The sequence below is a fragment of the Schistocerca nitens genome, chromosome 5, assembly GCF_023898315.1.
Source record: "Schistocerca nitens isolate TAMUIC-IGC-003100 chromosome 5, iqSchNite1.1, whole genome shotgun sequence".
In the NCBI taxonomy this organism is placed as follows: Eukaryota; Metazoa; Arthropoda; class Insecta; order Orthoptera; family Acrididae; genus Schistocerca; species Schistocerca nitens.
The window spans coordinates 642,174,558-642,193,256 of record NC_064618.1 but is presented as its reverse complement, the minus strand read 5'-3'; the positions used below and the strand labels follow the sequence as shown (position 1 = coordinate 642,193,256).

General features: G+C 39.9%; 1 protein-coding gene across 10 annotated transcripts in view; it reads left to right on the top strand.

Annotated features, from left to right (window-relative positions):
• Positions 1-18,699, top strand: part of LOC126259432 (probable cytochrome P450 301a1, mitochondrial) — a 414,350-nt gene that overhangs the window by 366,778 nt on the left and 28,873 nt on the right. For 6 of the 10 annotated variants that reach the window (XM_049956243.1, XM_049956237.1, XM_049956238.1 and 3 more), the window contains exon 8: positions 17,362-17,530. The exons of the other annotated variants lie outside the window; for them this stretch is intronic. In XM_049956243.1, coding sequence (XP_049812200.1) covers positions 17,362-17,530 — 169 coding nt within the window. The remainder of the gene's footprint in view (positions 1-17,361; positions 17,531-18,699) is intronic. 10 annotated transcript variants of the gene reach the window in all.

The window sequence follows — 18,699 nt, the reverse complement described above, 5'->3', positions numbered from 1 at the left end:
CCCTCGCAGTGTGGAGGTGTGGACCCACGTCCCATTGAATATTCAGGGGCCATTGATTAGCAAGTCGTAAATTACGACTGTGTACCCATTTCTATTCCTCCGATTACAACGCCATCTCTCGCGAAACCAAGAATATTCTTCAGACAAAATGTATGTAGATTTTGCCGTAGAGTCGTAATCTGCAACAACAAGTGGGATTTCCATTGAAGATTACAAAGTTGTTCCCCGTCGCCCACGCACGGCTTCTGGTGGGGAGTCGGGTGTGTTGTCATTGGATGTCCCCCTCGGAGACAAACAAACTGAAATTATAACATTTTGATCTGATGTCTAGTTTTAGAAATATTTCAATGTCTTCGGTTAAAATGAACACACTGAGCATAAATACAGGTTGGTCCACTTAAAACGTTTGAGCACAAATGTCTCTGGTACAAAGGTAGACATTGGAAAGCGACTTTCAGGTGTATGAGTGTAAAGCAGAGGCTCATATGAAATATAAGTTTCAATACAAACTTACGGTTTTTTTAAATGGACGCCCCTTATTTGTTACGCAATCAGTGACGAGAAAAACCACAAAAATAATGGCGTTGGTTTCATCGCGATACGTCAAATACTACCCGAGAAATAGCAAAGCGGATTTGACGCTTGAAACAAACGAAATCGCCGCTATTGAACATCAGCAGATGCAAGTGTGATCCCCACATATCAGTGTTTGTGGCAGGAAACCCTATTATTGCTTTCGACCCTCGTGAAAACGGTTAAAGTAAGATTACGTACATCAATCACAACACGATTATGAGCAAAGTGGGGTTCACGATTGTATCTCCAGCTGTGCAATAGCGGCGCGTTTCATTTATTTCAAGCGTCAACTTCATTTGCAATTTTTCGGGATGTAATTAGGCTATTGTGATGCGACCAATGCCATTCTTTTGTGATTTTTCATATTATTGAGTGCGTAAGTGATAATACAGGGTGTCATGTGAAAAATAAAAGTTTTGGTTGAAACTAATATTTGATTACGTCTTAATGCCTCATAGTATTTACTTTCATGAGCCCCTGTCGTACATTCTTAGTACCTATTTTTGTTTCAGAGATAATTGCGCTGAAACTTTCAACTGGGCCACCCTGTACATACGAGTAGAAATGGGAAAATTGTGTTTTTATATGTACCGGTATTTGAATGAAAATGAAACTATTAATATAAAAAGAAATAAAAGGAAGAAGATCCCCTTACAGTAAAAGAAAACACACAAATATCTCATAAAGATGCAAATACATATATACATACATACTTATTGGCGGTCGCAGACCCTGAAGACCATGCACCGACATTACACGTTCCTCCATAGATGGTGATCTTGTACGCTTTGTATCCACTATCCTCATGAACACCCAACTGCTGAAGATACTTCTGCGGTTCATCTTCTCATGGCTTTCTTGGTCTTCCAACAGGACTAGTTCCATCAGGTATTCTATAAGCATAACTTTAGGCCGACACATTTCTGGCCTTTTTACAATGTGCCCTGCCAGGCTTATTCTCCGCTCTTTCATTTCCTGCACAGTGTTCGGTTGTTTCATTAGGTTGTACAGTTCTTGGTTCTTTCCACGTCATCACGTGCTCTCATCACAGATTGGCCCAAAGATCTTTCTCATGATTTTCCGTTCAAAGATCAGCAGGTCCTCTTCACCTTTTTTGTGGTGCTTAAAGTTACTGTCCCACATAGCAACACCGGTTCTGTCATTGCACTATAGGTTTTAAATTTGGTCTTAATTGACAGATTTTTGAAGAAATTATCTGCTTCAGACAGATATAAGCTTTAGACCTAATTAAAAATTTTGTACATATATATTTACATAATATATTTACAAAGATTCAGATAAATTATGTAAATACATATCTGCAAAAGAGACCTATGGTCTGTCTGAAAAATATTTAAAAAACGTCAAAATATTGAAAGCGATTTCTCAATAACATCAGTAAATTGGTGCAACAGTACATGTAATATGGTATTGAAAATTAATAATCATAATAAATAAAAAATTTGCGAGAACATTACAGTCTCATATGTGCGTGCCTAGCAGTACTCGCGTCCGTCGGTCGTCGCAATTTAATATATTGTTATGGTTATTATTATTTTTTGATTGTTGCCGACTTACGTGGTGGGCCTTAATAAAAATTATATTTCATTTAATTTTGATTTTACGATTAAATGCTTTCCTGAAGTTCCCCATTTTAGCAATATTAATCTTAAATTATTTGTTACGTTAAGGAATGATAGACTCGCTGAATCTTAAAACATGAGCATATAAGTTGTACAATGTAATAAACTTTTCATATTAATTTCCTCGGCTAGTCAGTTCACTTTAAAGCAAGAAATCTTTAGTTATTAATTAAAATTGCGGCCCACACACGCGCGAGAGTATTTTTCTTACCTCCGTTAACCATTGTATTGTAATCAGAGTCCTGGCTCTGGGTCTCGGCTATGGTACTGAAAATAAGAATCTTAAAGCTAAGTATTTTCTGCAACGTCGGGCGGCTGTGGAGAAAAATTAATACTATGTTAATAGCGGGCGAGTTTTCCGCTTCCGCTAATTTTTCATAAGTTAATATCGCCACGTAATGGCGTCGTTGGCTGCATCGGCTGCTGCGATTGTTGAACTGTAAATTACTTGAATGCAGGTTAATTCAAGGAAGGCAGACATGAAATCGGGAAAACCTCTTACAAATTAAAAGTGCACAATAATATTAAATCAGTATATTATATGCTTAACTCATACAAATATGCTTACATTTGCCAGCACTCGCAAGATGTCCCTCTATACACATTCAAGACAAAAGAGGAAGTCCAGACGACTAAAAAATTAACAAAAGAGCGTATCTTGTCGTCTCTTTAGATCATTTTGTCATAAATTATTTCTTTGCATTTGAAACTTGGACAGAGAGATTATTATTTTACGGCTACACGATAAAAACATATTATTCAATTTATAAATACTGTTTTTCAAGTCCTTTCGTAATATAGCACTGGGGACGCTATATTGCCCCCCGAAATGTTTATGTCATAAAAAAGTTCGTGTTTTTTGACATAAATATTTCCTCTTTCATGTCCACAGTGTCCACACGCAGATTTTTCTTTCACAGTTTACATATGTCACATCGTTTGTTGTAATTACTGAGGTGTGTTGCACACAAAGTGTAATACAGATGAAGTTCAAGGTATACAACCACGAGTTAGTCCGGAATATTTGAAGTCCCAGGGGTGTCAACTGTTCGCTCCCCATTTGGCGCGGCCGTAGGGAAACCTGGGGAAAACCTCGGCGGAGCGACAGACTAACTGCTTTGGTCACTTTCACTTAAATGTTTCTGGGATGTCATTGGAGTACAAGCTGTGCATACATTACAAATAATTTTTTGTTGCACTATGCAAAGAAATGAGTTCATTATAGCAATTGACTTCGGTGTCGTTGATGATCTACGCCGCGGCGTTTAGCTCGTGACGGCGTCGGTTGGTGTGTTCGGTGCTCGGCGATCGCGGCGGCTGCGGAGAGGTCAACGCCCGTTCGACGCCAGCGTGTCTCTCGCCGTCGCGGAACGTTAGAATCAGCTGATCGGCCGCACGGTTGGCGATGCGCTTCTGTCTCGCCAGGGCGTGGCGGAGTGGGATGATATTCGTCCCCCGCGCTTGTTGGCAGGAGTCAGCTCTGCTACGCATCTCCGACGTAGTACATGAAACATACACACAACCAACGTAATATTTGTTTCCCGCTGCAGATGGTTACGCTAGTGGGAAAGAAGCATTTATTAGTGCGGCAGTTGTTGTTAAGTTTTCGCCAGTTTCCGAGTGTCAAGCTAGCACTGTCCTGCAGAATACATGACATGGATCTTCTCCCGTGAATGCAGTTTTGATGCACCACTGTTTCCATTACATGTCAGTTTTTGTCTTGATACAATTATTTATGTTTTCGCCGCACTCGCAGGCATTGGTGAGTGTCCCAATACGAGCTTAGCACAAACATTCGCCGTTTCTGCGGTCGCTGTTTTGCAACAGTCCATGCATCGCATTCCGTCTCGCATTGTTGTACTCACTGAAATTACAGTCTGTCCCAAAAATATTGACTGTGGGTTCACTTCACGTTAACAGTTCACATTTATAAGCAAATTCACAGTTTTTCGTGCGTAATATTGGCGTTTGGCGTCCTTATCGCTGTTGAACGTTCAATACTAGCACTTCACTGTCCATATCACAGTTTCACCTTCACAGTTTTTCACACTGCTTAAAGTAACTATTTCGATTAGTTCGCCGGCCGCGGTGGTCTCGCGGTTCTAGGCGCGCAGTCTGGAACCGCGCGACTGCTACGGTCGCAGGTTCGAATCCTGCCTCGGGCATGGATGTGTGTGATGTCCTTAGGTTAGTTAGGTTTAAGTAGTTCTAAGTTCTAGGGGACTGATGACCACAGCAGTTGAGTCCCATAGTGCTCAGAGCCATTTGAACCATTTTTTTCGATTAGTTCACAAACACTAATGTATTTCATTCAGTCTGAACTGGATTTTGGCTCGTGCTGGATTTTACCAGTCTCTCGCACTAATTATCTCTTTTCATTTTCCACTTAGAGTCGTACTTGCCTTCAGATTTTTTGACTATACAATTGTATTTCCGTCTCATCTGAGGTAAGTCCCCATGTCATGTCTGCCCACTCATTGCGTACTTACCCTCTAGAGCCAGGCTCGACTTTACAAAACTTTGCCTCTCGCATTATCGTACACATTTTATAATCTAGGCCTAGCGTGCAATTTCCTAGATAAGTGTTTGATTTGTGACTTTTGTTTACACGATAAATTCGTGCAGATCTCTGCCTTAGCAGATGGCAATATATTTTAACAGTGCTTAGCGGAAGTCACGTTTACTGATTTGCTTTGTACCTTGTCCACAACACATGAGGTACCTTGGGTGATGCACACCCTGCACTGATATTGTTAAGTAAATTATGATTGAGCATATTTCAAGATCGGTATAGACATAAATACATAGAACAACGTATACACTATAATATTGAATTTCATAAGTTGCATTACTACTACAGTTCAAAAATATTCATGAAACACTAATGAAAAATTCTTTCATCGTTACATGCTGTTGAATTTTTTTTAAGCATTTTTCAACATGAAATTTGTAAAATATTCTTAAACCTATGTTCATTTTTTTTCTTCAAAATGCAATTGTTTAAAAATACTATTATTCCTTAACATCTACAAAACTGAATCGCACTAATCTTGTGTGCCTCATTGTCTTTAAATGTTACACTAAATTCTGAACATTTACACACAGAAAAAAATACACTATAAACTTAACCTACTACACACAAATGTAAACGTTGCTCTACTGAGCGAACTTCTTTAAGTCTTTGTATGGATAGAGTCCTTTAATCTCTTCCGATTCTACGTCACCCAACACCCCTTGGGTGATGCACACCCTGCACTGATATTGTTAAGTAAATTATGATTGAGCATATTTCAAGATCGGTATAGACATAAATACATAGAACAACGTATACACTATAATATTGAATTTCATAAGTTGCATTACTACTACAGTTCAAAAATATTCATGAAACACTAATGAAAAATTCTTTCATCGTTACATGCTGTTGAATTTTTTTTAAGCATTTTTCAACATGAAATTTGTAAAATATTCTTAAACCTATGTTCATTTTTTTTCTTCAAAATGCAATTGTTTAAAAATACTATTATTCCTTAACATCTACAAAACTGAATCGCACTAATCTTGTGTGCCTCATTGTCTTTAAATGTTACACTAAATTCTGAACATTTACACACAGAAAAAAATACACTATAAACTTAACCTACTACACACAAATGTAAACGTTGCTCTACTGAGCGAACTTCTTTAAGTCTTTGTATGGATAGAGTCCTTTAATCTCTTCCGATTCTACGTCACCCAACAAATAGCTACATCCATGTGGTATGTCTATCACTTTGTAGGGCCCGGCATACACCAGTTGCCATTTTTTATTCTTTTTCGCTGACAGAGATGACTTGGGATGAGTCCTTATTAGCACCAAGTCACCTGGTTGATACATTGTTACCTTCTTTATTTTCTTGTCATGCTTCTCCTTTCGGTGCTCCGCGCACCTCGTTAAATTATTTAAAGTCTCAGCTATAATTTGTTCGTGAGGTACAACTTGTCGTGGTACAGTTGGTAATGGTGACAGCCAGCTGTCGGTTTCATTCTTTCCAAACATGACTTCTAGTGGAGTATAACCGGTGGCTGAATGTGCCAATCTATTGTGGAGTTACTCAAAAGTTGAAACGTATTCTGCCCACTTGGTGTCGCGATTCGGAATGTAAGTTCTCATGAACCTGTTCAACTCTTTAAAGGTACGCTCTACAAGACTGCTCTCCGGGTGAAATCGAGCTACAAAAATGTGTTTAACACCTTGCTCTTGTAGAAAAGTTTTCCATTTGAGACCAGTAAAATAGGTGGCATTATCGGATAATATGATCTGTGGTTTGCCAACATTAACAAAATAATCTGTTCGTAATTTCTGAATGAGGGGTGTGGCCGTTGAAGCTTTTACAGGATACAATTTTAGAAATTTGGAAAAGGCATCATATACAGCAAATACATATTTCACACCACCTCTGCCAGTGGGTAGTGGCCCTAGAATGTCAACAGAAACTAGTCATAATGGTTTGTTAGGAACAACAGGATGCAATTCACTTACAGTGGGCAGATTTGTAGGTTTCGTCCTTTGACAAACTACACATGTCCTTACAACATTCTGAATTATTCTTTTCATATTCTTAAAATGACATTGTCTTGCGAGAATTGCTCTACATTTTTCAATACCCACGTGTCCCCACAAAAGGTGCACGTGCCAGATTAAATCACTGATACATACTTCCGGTACACAGATACACCACAAGTCCTTGTTAACATCCTTCCGGTAATATAATACCCCATTTTGCACAGAATAATGGCTACCTATCTGATTTCCACCCGAAGATAGTTCTTGTTTGACTTTTCCCAAGGCGGGATCTTCGTCCTGTAAACTAGTCAGTTGCTTGCACAATAGGCCTTACCTTACTTATTTTTCTTTCTCGCAATCCTTTTTCTTTTCTACACTTTTTCCTCTCCAGATCTCCTCAGGGTGTGGTTTTGTTGTTGTACATGTAAAAGAATTCATACAAGCATTAATATTTTACAACAATTAGACACATACATAATTACATTCATTACAATAGAGTCAGATTTCGTAAATTTCGTATTTTCTTTAATCGGGCCCCAAAGTTGCGGCGCCAATCTCACGTCCGTCGGCCGTCGCAATTTAATATATTGTTATGGTTATTATTATTTTTTGATTGTTGCCGACTTACGTGGTGGGCCTTAATAAAAATTATATTTCATTTAACTTTGATTTTACGATTAAATGCTTTCCTGAAGTTCCCTATTTTAGCAATATCAATCTTAAATTATTTGTTACGTTAATGAATGTTAGACTCGCTGAATCTTAAAACATGAGCATATAAGTTGTACAATGTAATAAACTTTTCATATTAATTTCCTCGGCTAGTCAGTTCACTTTAAAGCAAGAAAACTTTAGTTATTAATTAAAATTGCGGCCCACACACGCGCGAGAGTATTTTTCTTACCTCCGTTAACCATTGTATTGTAGTCAGAGTCCTGGCTCTGGGTCTCGGCTATGGTACTGAAAATAAGAATCTTAAAGCTAAGTATTTTCTGCAACGTCGGGCGGCTGTGGAGAAAAATTAATACTATGTTAATAGCGGGCGAGTTTTCCGCTTCCGCTAATTTTTCATAAGTTAATATCGCCACGTAATGGCGTCGTTGGCTGCATCGGCTGCTGCGATTGTTGAACTGTAAATTACTTGAATGCAGGTTAATTCAAGGAAGGCGGACATGAAATCGGGAAAACCTCTTACAAATTAAAAGTGCACAATAATATTAAATCAGTATATTATATGCTTAACTCATACAAATATGCTTACATTTGCCAGCACTCGCAAGATGTCCCTCTATACACATTCAAGACAAAAGAGGAAGTCCAGACGACTAAAAAATTAACAAAAGAGCGTATCTTGTCGTCTCTTTAGATCATTTTGTCATAAATTATTTCTTTGCATTTGAAACTTGGACAGAGAGATTATTATTTTACGGCTACACGATAAAAACATATTATTCAATTTATAAATACTGTTTTTCAAGTCCTTTCGTAATATAGCACTGGGGACGCTATACCGTTTAGATCTATAATGGCCTAATGCAACATAATATGTGTATCCTCATCCCTTACAGCATCAATGGCTGTGATGCAGTGATCAAAGTACGTGAAATAAAACAGTGAAAAATATTTAAGCATACTGCTTGTAGTACATAACACTAATCTTTCTGGTCATAGTGCATCACAATTAATAGAGAGGTATCAGAACAAGAAAATGTACACAAAAATATGCAAAATGTTTGCATCTAACTCAGTAAAGACAGAAAAGACCCCGACAGAACTATGGCAAAATCTCAGAGAAATAATGTTCTGTCTCTGCCTAATTTTGCAAGATGCCGCTTCAGTCGGGTGTAAAAATAAATGTCAACGGAAAAAAGAAACGCTAAAATGAAGATTTGGCCCTGTCTGACTACCCCCTGATTTACATTTCCTAAGTTAAATTACTAATCAGTTGCCAAACTCTGCCCCTTACTATGACTGCACGATCTAATATGAATAACGCGAAATGACTGACATCATCTATGTACCAAACACTAGAAGACACTGCTTTCAAAGATGATGTACGGTGGCGTGGTACCTCAGCGGAAATAAACTAACGTGATCACAGCTGTTTAGCTTTTATAGCCCTAATAAGCCGAAGCAATTTGCGATATCACCGTACGTACTGCGTCCGTTGCGTCGAAGTGATGGTTCTCGTACTCGTCTGCAGCGATGGAAGAACTCCAGCCACAAATAAACTCTTTCAAAGACTAGGATGGCAGAAGGTGGTCCTCTGACTAATATACTCTAATACTGTCTTCTCCTCTCTGTGTTCTGCAGAGAAGAAACGCGAACTCCCAGCCACAAGGACGGAGTTCAGATAACGTCTCAACGTAAGTATAGGCAGAGGAAGTGTTCTCAATTACTGAACGCTGCGTACTCAACGACGACTTCCAACCCGGAAGTACAGTGCCTAACTGTTCTAACTATAAACTCTCCTGAGAGCAAAGACATCAAGTCCGTCTGTACCAAAAAAGCTGATATCGAGCGACCGTCACACATGTGCGCTCACAACGGAAGACCTCGTCTCCCCACCGCTGGCTTCCCAGCAAGCTCAGCTCCCCACCACCGTAATTCCGAAAACCAATCATATTCCCGAAACTACGGAATATTCTCCCTCTCTACAGATTCCTCCGAACTCCGACCAACCATATTTTAGTCTTTTGTTGTCAAGCGCGGAAAGTTTGCGAGGAAAAACCTATACTCATACAATGGTATGCTTCTGACTAAAAATCCTTGGAAATAACACAGCCTGCATGGTTTCCGAGGTGCCGCTTCTTCGTTCCTCTCACCTGCGTCCAAGATTTGCAGAGTTTGCAAGTATTATCTGGTTATCCTTCTTGCCCCACTTCAATAGCGGCCGGCCGTCATCCTATTCTGCTCCAGAGCTCAGGTGCCACGACGTCCGTCTAGCTACTTCCTGTGTTTAAGCAGGACCAACACCTATGCGGGCCTTCCACCCAGAGCTTGAGTTCTGGCTGCCGTTTCATCTCCACTGGCGTTCGAACCTCTACTAGTATAGGCAATCATTCATTACGCCGGTTTTATAATAAAGACGCTCCGTCACCTTTCATGCAATAAGCGTTAACAATTATTTCCAAGGCGTATGTGACAATGTCAGTATGCTTTATATATATATATATATATATATATATATATATATATATATATATATATATATATATATATATATAATCACTGTACCACTGCTAAGTGTGAATGGCGTCTCACAAAACAGCACACAAGCAGTAAAAAAATTGTACATTTGAAACAGCAAAAATTATTATATAAACAAAGTTGCATCATGTTTTACAGTAAAAGCTACGATAAGACATATGCATATATTCATAGAAAAGTCATGTCAACAAGGAAGTAACACAAAGAAAAATTAAAGTTCCAACTTGGCACATGGTTAACGTACTTCTTCTTAAGCTAACAGAACAAACTTGAAAATGAAAGCAAAACGAAAAATATATTACACAGTTATTTTGCGGTATGACAGTTGATGACACACTCATTTCACTACATAATACTAGTACACACATTCTTATAAAACATTTTAAAGGCCACAATAATGTGTATTATGCACAGCACATCATACACACTACTGTTTTCACCCGCATGAAGTGATATCATCGTATTCGCAGCATAGAATATGGAAATGGCATCGTAATAACTGAATCCATTATTACATTTTGTATCTTCCATTCTCACTATCGTTATTCGGTACCAATATGTTCCAAAAAGCCGCGTCGAAAATGCGATTTTACAGGGGGTAATAACTCGGGCTCTACCGATCACAGAGATAACAGGACAAGTGCTTTGGATAACCTTTGGTCTAGGACCGTTTTTATACGTATCGGAAGAACGGGCATACTGTAGCTATCCTACAATATAGCTTTAAAATTTGAACATTACACGTTTCGTCCAGCCCATGCAAACTGAGCAAATCGGTCGATTCCTTTGCATTTGGTGTTGTCTAGGGTGAAGTAAAGAAGCTGGAGTGTGGACTGCGGCAACTGGTTCCCCACTTTTCTGTCAGGGTCTTTTAAAGGGAGATATTCGCTTTTTTTGTGACCCGACGGGAGTATTTCTCCACTGGTTATTATTAACATTATTATTATAGCGGCAGCAGTAGAAGTAGTAACAGTGGTACTGCTCGTATTAACTTTGTTAGTTCATGTTGTTGTTGTTGTGGTCTTCGGTCCTGAGACTGGTTTGATGCAGCTCTCGATGCTAATCTATCCTGTGCAAGCTCCTTCATCTCCCAGTACCTACTGCAACCTACATCCTTCTGAATCTGCTTAGTGTATTCATCTCTTGGTCTCCCTCTACGATTTTTACCCTCCACGCTGCCCTCCAACGCTAAATTTGTGATCCCTTGATGCCTCAGGACATGTCCTACCAACCGATCCCTTCTTCTAGTCAATTTGTGCCACAAACTTTTCTTCTCCCCAGTTCTATTCAATACCTCCTCATTAGTTACGTGATCTACCCACCTAATCTTCAACATTCTTCTGTAGCACCACATTTCGAAAGCTTCTATTCTCTTCTTGTCCAAACTATTTATTGTCCATGTTTCACTTCCATACATGGCTACACTCCATACAAATACTTTCAGAAACGACTTCCTGACACTTAAATCTATACTCGATGTTAACAAATTTCTCTTCTTCAGAAACGCTTTCCTTGCCATTGCCAGTCTACATTTTATATCCTCTCTACTTCGACCATCATCAGTTATTTTGCTCCCCAAATAGCAAAACTCCTTTACTACTTTAAGTGTCTCATTTCCTAATCTAATTCCCTCAGCATCACCCGACTTAATTCGACTACATTCCATTATCCTTGTTTTGCTTTTGTTGATGTTCATCTTATATCCTCCTTTCAAGACACTGTCCATTCCGTTCAACTGCTCTTCCAAGTCCTTTGCTGTCTCTGACAGAATTACAATGTCATCGGCGAACCTCAAAGTTTTTATTTCTTCTCTGAGGATTTTAATACCTACTCCAAATTTGTCTTTTGTTTCCTTTACTGCTTGCTCAATATACAGATTGAATAACATCGGGGATAGGCTACAACCCTGTCTCACTCCCTTCCCAACCACTGCTTCCCTTTCATGCTCCTCGACTCTTATAACTGCCATCTGGTTTCTGTACAAATTGTAAATAGCCTTTCGCTCCCTGTATTTTACCCCTGCCACCTTCAGAATTTGAAAGAGAGTATTCCGGTCAACATTGACAAAAGCTTTCTCTAAGTCTACAAATGCTAGAAACGTAGGTTTGCCTTTTCTTAATCTTTCTTCTAAGATAAGTCGTAAGGTCAATATTGCCTCACGTGTTCCAACATTTCTACGGAATCCAAACTGATCTTCCCCGATGTCGGCTTCTACCAGTTTTTCCATTCGTCTGTAAATAATTCGTGTTAGTATTTTGCAGCTGTGACTTATTAAACTGATAGTTCGGTAATTTTCGCAACTGTTAACACCTGCTTTCTTAGGGAATTATTATATTCTTCTTGAAGTCTGAGGGTATTTCGCCTGTCTCGTACATCTTGCTCACCAGATGGTAGAGTTTTGTCAGGACTGGCTCTCCCAAGGCCGTCATTAGTTCTAATGGAATGTTATCTACTCCCGGGGCCTTGTTTCGACCCAGGTCTTTCAGTGCTCTGTCAAACTCTTCACGCAGTATCGTATCTCCCATTTCATCTTCATCTACATCCTCTTCCATTTCCATAATATTGTCCTCAAGTACATCGCCTTTGTATAGACCCTCTATATACTCCTTCCACCTTTCTGCTTTCCCCTCTTTGCTTAGAACTGGGTTTCCATCTGAGCTCTTGATATTCATACAAGTGGCTCTCTTTTCTCCAAAGGTCTCTTTAATTTTCCTGTAGGCTGTATCTATCTTACCCCTAGTGAGATAAGCCTCTACATCCTTACATTTGTCCTCTAGCCATGCCTGCTTAGCCATTTTGCACTTCCTGTCGATCTCATTTTTGAGACGTTTGTATTCCTTTTTGCCTGCTTCATTTACTGCATTTTTATATTTTCTCCTTTCATCAATTAAATTCAATATTTTTTCTGTTTCCCAAGGATTTCTACTAGCCCTCGTCTTTTTACTTACTTGATCCTCTGCTGCCTTCACTACTCCATCCCTCAAAGCTACCCATTCGTCTTCTACTGTATTTCTTTCCCCTGTTCCTGTCAATTGTTCCCTTATGCTCTCCCTGAAACTCTGTACAACCTCTGGTTCTTTCAGTTTATTCAGGTCCCATCTCCTCGAATTCCCACCTTTTTGCAGTTTCTTCAGTTTCAATTTGCAGTTCATAACCAATAGATTGTGGTCAGAGTCCACATCTGCCCCTGGAAATGTCCTACAATTTAAAACGTGGTTCCTAAATCTCTGTCTTACCATTATATAATCTATCTGATACCTTTTAGTATATCTAGGATTCTTCAATGTTCATAGTCAGTAGTATTTATTGACCTTCTCGCTACATATGGACCGAGCGAGGTGGCGCAGTGGTTAGCACACTGGACTCGCATTCGGGAGGACGACGGTTCAATCCCGTCTCCGACCATCCTGATTTAGGTTTTCCGTGATTTCCCTAAATCGTTTCAGGCAAATGCCGGGATGGTTCCTGTGAAAGGGCACGGCCGATTTCCTTCCCAATCCTTCCCTAACCCGAGCTTGCGCTCCGTCTCTAATGACCTCGTTGTCGACGGGACGTTAAACACTAACCACCACCACCACCTACATATGGTCAAATCATTTTTAATTATATTAATACTAGTTTATTACCATCTGTCATTTTAAAATTATTGTTATTTCTTAGGTTACCATGAAGTGAAAAGTACAGTATTTGTGAAACCCCGCTCCAGTGTAACAGAAGGCCCAGGGCCCTAATCTGGTCAGGTTAAATAAATAACTAACAAGGGGAGGCCACGACGTTTGGAACGCGGATTTACTGCAAACTTCGTACGCTCATAGTACTCCATGAGGACAACAAAATGTGTAAGCAGTAGCGCGTACTTCTCAAGCGTTACTGAGAAAATCGCAAGATAGTTTCGGTCGTCAAATATATATCTGTGCGTGTCCATTTTAACCGTGAAGCGGCTGCAGCCGCGTGATGGCGGCACTGTCGCTCAGCGTGTTCGGTCAGAGCGTTAGCTTTCCTTTCTAATAAAAGAACTGAGCGAACGGGCCATCGAAAAAACTGAACGGGTATCACCGGACGTCCGCCATGAATAAATTCAACGAATAATATAGAACAAAATACGTTTAAAAAAAAGTGGTTGGCGTTCAAGCCGGTGGATCGCTGGATCGAGTTCGTAAATTTTTTTCTTTTTAGTTTCAACGCAGTCATTTTCTTTATTATTTATGTTACAACTGATATAATGGGGAAAATACGCGTAATCGGATGAACTTTTATTAAATTTAATTATTTGGCAGTCTACAAATAATATAATATTCACGAATATCGACTAGTAAACGGCCAAACGCATAAAGTGATACTGAAAATTTATGCTTGTCCGTGATTTGAGAAATCCCTTATACCTGGAAGTCGCCCGAAACGACTTGTTACCTCCAAGTTTTGACCGGCACAGACGGCTTTCGAAAGATTTACAATTAATCGTCGCTTTCGACTTTAGGAGTACAAGTTGCAGGATGGTATTTGTCGTAAAAACATGGAAAACATAAAGTTGAATAAATGCTATGTTTCCGCATACGCAAGGTCTTTTGACGTTTTCCGTGGAAAAACAAACCTCGTTAACATTTTCAAATACCTCTCTTTCAGACGATAATTTGGAAAAATGGTTCAAAGGGCTTTGAGCACTATGGGACTTAACTTCTAAGGTCATCAGTCCCCTAGAACTTAGAACTACTTAAACCTAACTAACCTAAGGACATCAAACACATCCATGCCCGAGGCAGGATTCGAACCTGCGACCGTAGTGGCCGCGCGGTTCCAGACTGTAGCGCCTTTAACCGCTTGGCCACCACGGCCGGCGATAATTTGGAAGCAAACCATGCATAACGCAGTATTTCCTTAAAAATCGCCGCTGATAATTGGTTATGCGGTATCGAGCGTATTTTAATAGCGTCTTCCGAGAAGCAATTTCTCGTTCTCTTTCGATTAAATACGAACAGTTTTGAAGACACGGACAAGCATACATTTTCAGTATCACTTTATGCGTTTGGTCGTTTACTAGTCGATAGTTGAGTATATTATATTATTTGTTATAATAGAAATTAGTAGACTGCCAAATAACATTATAAATTTAATAAAAGTTCATCCGATTACGTGTATTTTCCCCAGTATATCAATTGTAATATAAATAGTAAAGAAAATGACTAAGTTGAAAATAAAAAAAACTGACGAAAGGAACTCGATCCAGCGATCTAGTGACTTGAACGCCAACCACTTTTTTTTTTAAGGATCTTGTTCCTTATTGCTCGTCGAATTTGTTCAAGGCGGACGTCCGATGACACCCGTTCAGTTTTCTCGTTCATCCGTTCGCTCAGTTTTATTATTAGAAAGGAGAGCTAACGCTCTGACCGAACATGCTTTCTTTTTAAGTCTCATTTTGTTCACTTTCGTTCGTTGCATCTGCTCGGGCGGTACGTCGTAAGACATCCGTTTAAGTTCGTTGTTGATCGATTAACTCAGTTTTTTTATTACAGAGGGCTGCCAACCCTCTGACCGGAGTCGGCCGGTGTGGCCGTGCGGTTCTAGGCGCTTCAGTCTGGAACCGCGTGACCGTACGGTCGCAGGTTCGAATCCTGCCTCGGGCATGGATGTGTGTGATGACCTTAGGTTTGTTAAGTTTAAGTAGTTCTAAGTTCTAGGGGACTGATGACCACAGATGTTAAGTCCCATAGTGCTCAGAGCCATTTGAACCATTTTGAACCTCTGACCGAACACGCTGAGCTACCGTGCTGCCACGCACAGATATATATTTGACGACCGAAATTGTCTTGCGATTTTCTCAGTAACGCTTGAGAAGTACGCGCTACTGCTTACACATTTTGTTGTCCTCATGGAGTACTACGAGTGTACGAAGTTTACAGTAAATCCGCGTTCCAAACGTCGTGGCCTCCCCTTGTAAGTCAGTTTTGTCAATAGTTGGCGACGTCAAAGGTGCAGTTACATTTTTCAAGAAGATTTCAAGTAGATTTCCCTTAAGAATACTTGCTGAAGTACAAAAAAATTAAAAACACAACCATTACTAACCAACTAGTGACATTACGGGAGCAAATTCGTCAATTTTAGGCGAGTTCAGTGATATAATCAGTCAGCTCCAAGGAAGCCATGATCCCGATTGTTGAACTAGACCAATATTTTTCTGGGGTATTTTTGCCTAGAAGCAGTGATCCCTTAATCTTCTGGGAATCCAGATAACTGCTACAAACGACACTTCAGTAGATGCGTCTGAAAAAATTATGCATTCCAGCTACATTAGTGACCTGTCAGTGTAGCTTTTCACAAGAAGGACTCATATGCACCGAGAAAAGAAACGACTCACTTCGAGTAAAATTGGTCGTATTTTGTTTATAAATCGTTACACTTATTAGTTTCTTTGTCTTAGACACATATATTGTTATATTGATTCTGAAAAATAACAGTAGATAACTTCAGGAGGTAGAAAATTACTTTCAGTTGTATTGTAGTTTTCGTATGATATTTTGTTTTCAGTGCAGTTATAAAACAGTAAGAAGAATGAGCTTTGTTTTTGTGTTTTTCAAAGTTGGTAAAAACATTCAGAATTTTGTCGTGATATTTTCAAATTTCACCGACAACGAAATGTAGGAATTTTCGGGAATTTTAAAACTAGATTGAATGTAATGGAAATTTATTAATATCCTGTGTTCTTTTAAACCAGGTTAAGATAAAGCAAAAATATCCGTCCATTGACCTTGTTTTAGAAATGCAAGTCGCCATCTTTTAATTTATGTAAGTGAATGGTGATGAGTCATGAAAAATAGCTAGTTCATTCCATTGAATGAGTAGTTTTGACCTGACTCCTGAAGGGAACCATTATGGCGATCCCTACTGTAGCGGACGTCAATTTACAAGCTGTGTAGCAGTCAAGCAGGCATCATCTTACAACCTGTGGCGCTGTCGCTTGAGTATCAACTCAGAGCCTGTGTTGTGTTCAGGACGTCAACTTATAGCCTAAATCGTTGTGTAGTTGGTGTCGACTCACAGCCTTTGTCCCTGTCTCTGGGCTTCAGCTTACTATCTGCGTCGCTGTGTGGTGGATGTTCACTCACAGTTTAGTTAGCATGTAATAGGCATCTGCTTACAGCCTGTATTGTTGTTTGGTGGACATCAACTTACACTCTGTGCCGTCGTGCAGTGCATGCCAATTCAAAGCCTCTGTTGTTGTGTAGTGAACATCAACTTATACCCCGTGTTGTTGTGCAGTGGGCGTCAATTTACAGCCTATGTTGTGTAATGGTGGTCAACTTACAGACTGTGTTGTTTCTTAGTGGATGGCAACTCACAGCTTGTGTCAGGTAGCAGGCGCCAACTTAGAGGTTTTGTCGTTGTGAACAGGGTGGCGATGCGACACATCAACGAGGCGATGGACAGAATAAAAAAGCGGGGAGCAGCAGATTTGTCAGCTGGAGAACTCAGCGTGCTGGAGAAGCTGCTGGTGTCCAACGACGACCCGCGCGTCGCCATCGTGATGGCGCTGGACATGATGTTCGCCGGCATCGACACGGTACAGTGCGCCCACGCTGCATGTGCATCCGTGTCTGGGTGGGTGGCTCCCTTTCTTGTTGTTCGCAGCCTTTGCTGAAAATATGTCACCGCATAATAATCGTTATAAATCATACACAAGACTTAATTATAATATAATTATTATCACTTCAAAAAAATTGAACTTAATTTTTCCAATTGTTTTCAAGTATATGTCTGTATGTCATGGAAGATATTGCAATTCTCACGCTGCAGTCCCATAGCACATCGCTAGAGGAACGAAACAAAATGGCCCCCTCGGTTGATAACCGTGCGGCAACTGGTTTTCTGTATTTGAAGGGGAACAATGATAAACAATCCATGCTGAGGTGGTGGAATGTACGGCAACAATGTACTATTATATGGCGTAATGGTTAGGTGGTGCAGACACTTGCAGTGTGATTAAACAAAACGGGAAGAACGACATGGCAGGCAATGTACATGTGAAGAACAGGAATTGCAAGAGAATCGTAGTTCTTGATGCACGAAGACTGGTGTTGACAATCGAAGTGATTGTGCAAAAAAGGTGGAAATCAATCAAGACCAGTTTTCAAAATCTTGTACGAAATTCTGAAAATGACAAATTCACCTCCTGTTGTTTTTCCATTACTGCTAAACATGTATTAAGAAAGCTTTCCACGCCGAAATGTTGCAAATATTGCAGCAGTGTTATGGCAATCTAGGTGACTTTTTTTGCCACCAAAAATTCATGGACGACAGCTGGCTATATCACCATGATCGTCAACAAAGAAGGAAAGCAAGTAATGGAAATATGTGGGTTCATCACTACCGAAAAAGGGAAGGACCCATCCATCACATGGCCACGTAACGCTTTCTTCTGGGACTACCAGGATGTGCTCGTAAGGGGCAAACTGTAACAACATACTACCAAAATCTCTTGATGAGGTTACAGTAAAGTGTCAAGATTAAACTTTGCAGAAAGCTGACTAACGTGCTGTTTTTGCTCAACGATACATACATTCTGCTCAATAAACAGTCAATCATACTGCTTCTTTGGATTATCAAATTTTGCCTCACCGTCGCATTCTCTTAACGTGGCACACAGCCCCATCTTCCTTTTCCCTCGGATGAAGAAACCACTGAGTGACTGACATCTCCAGGATGATGAAAGGTGGATTTAGAGGTGAACAG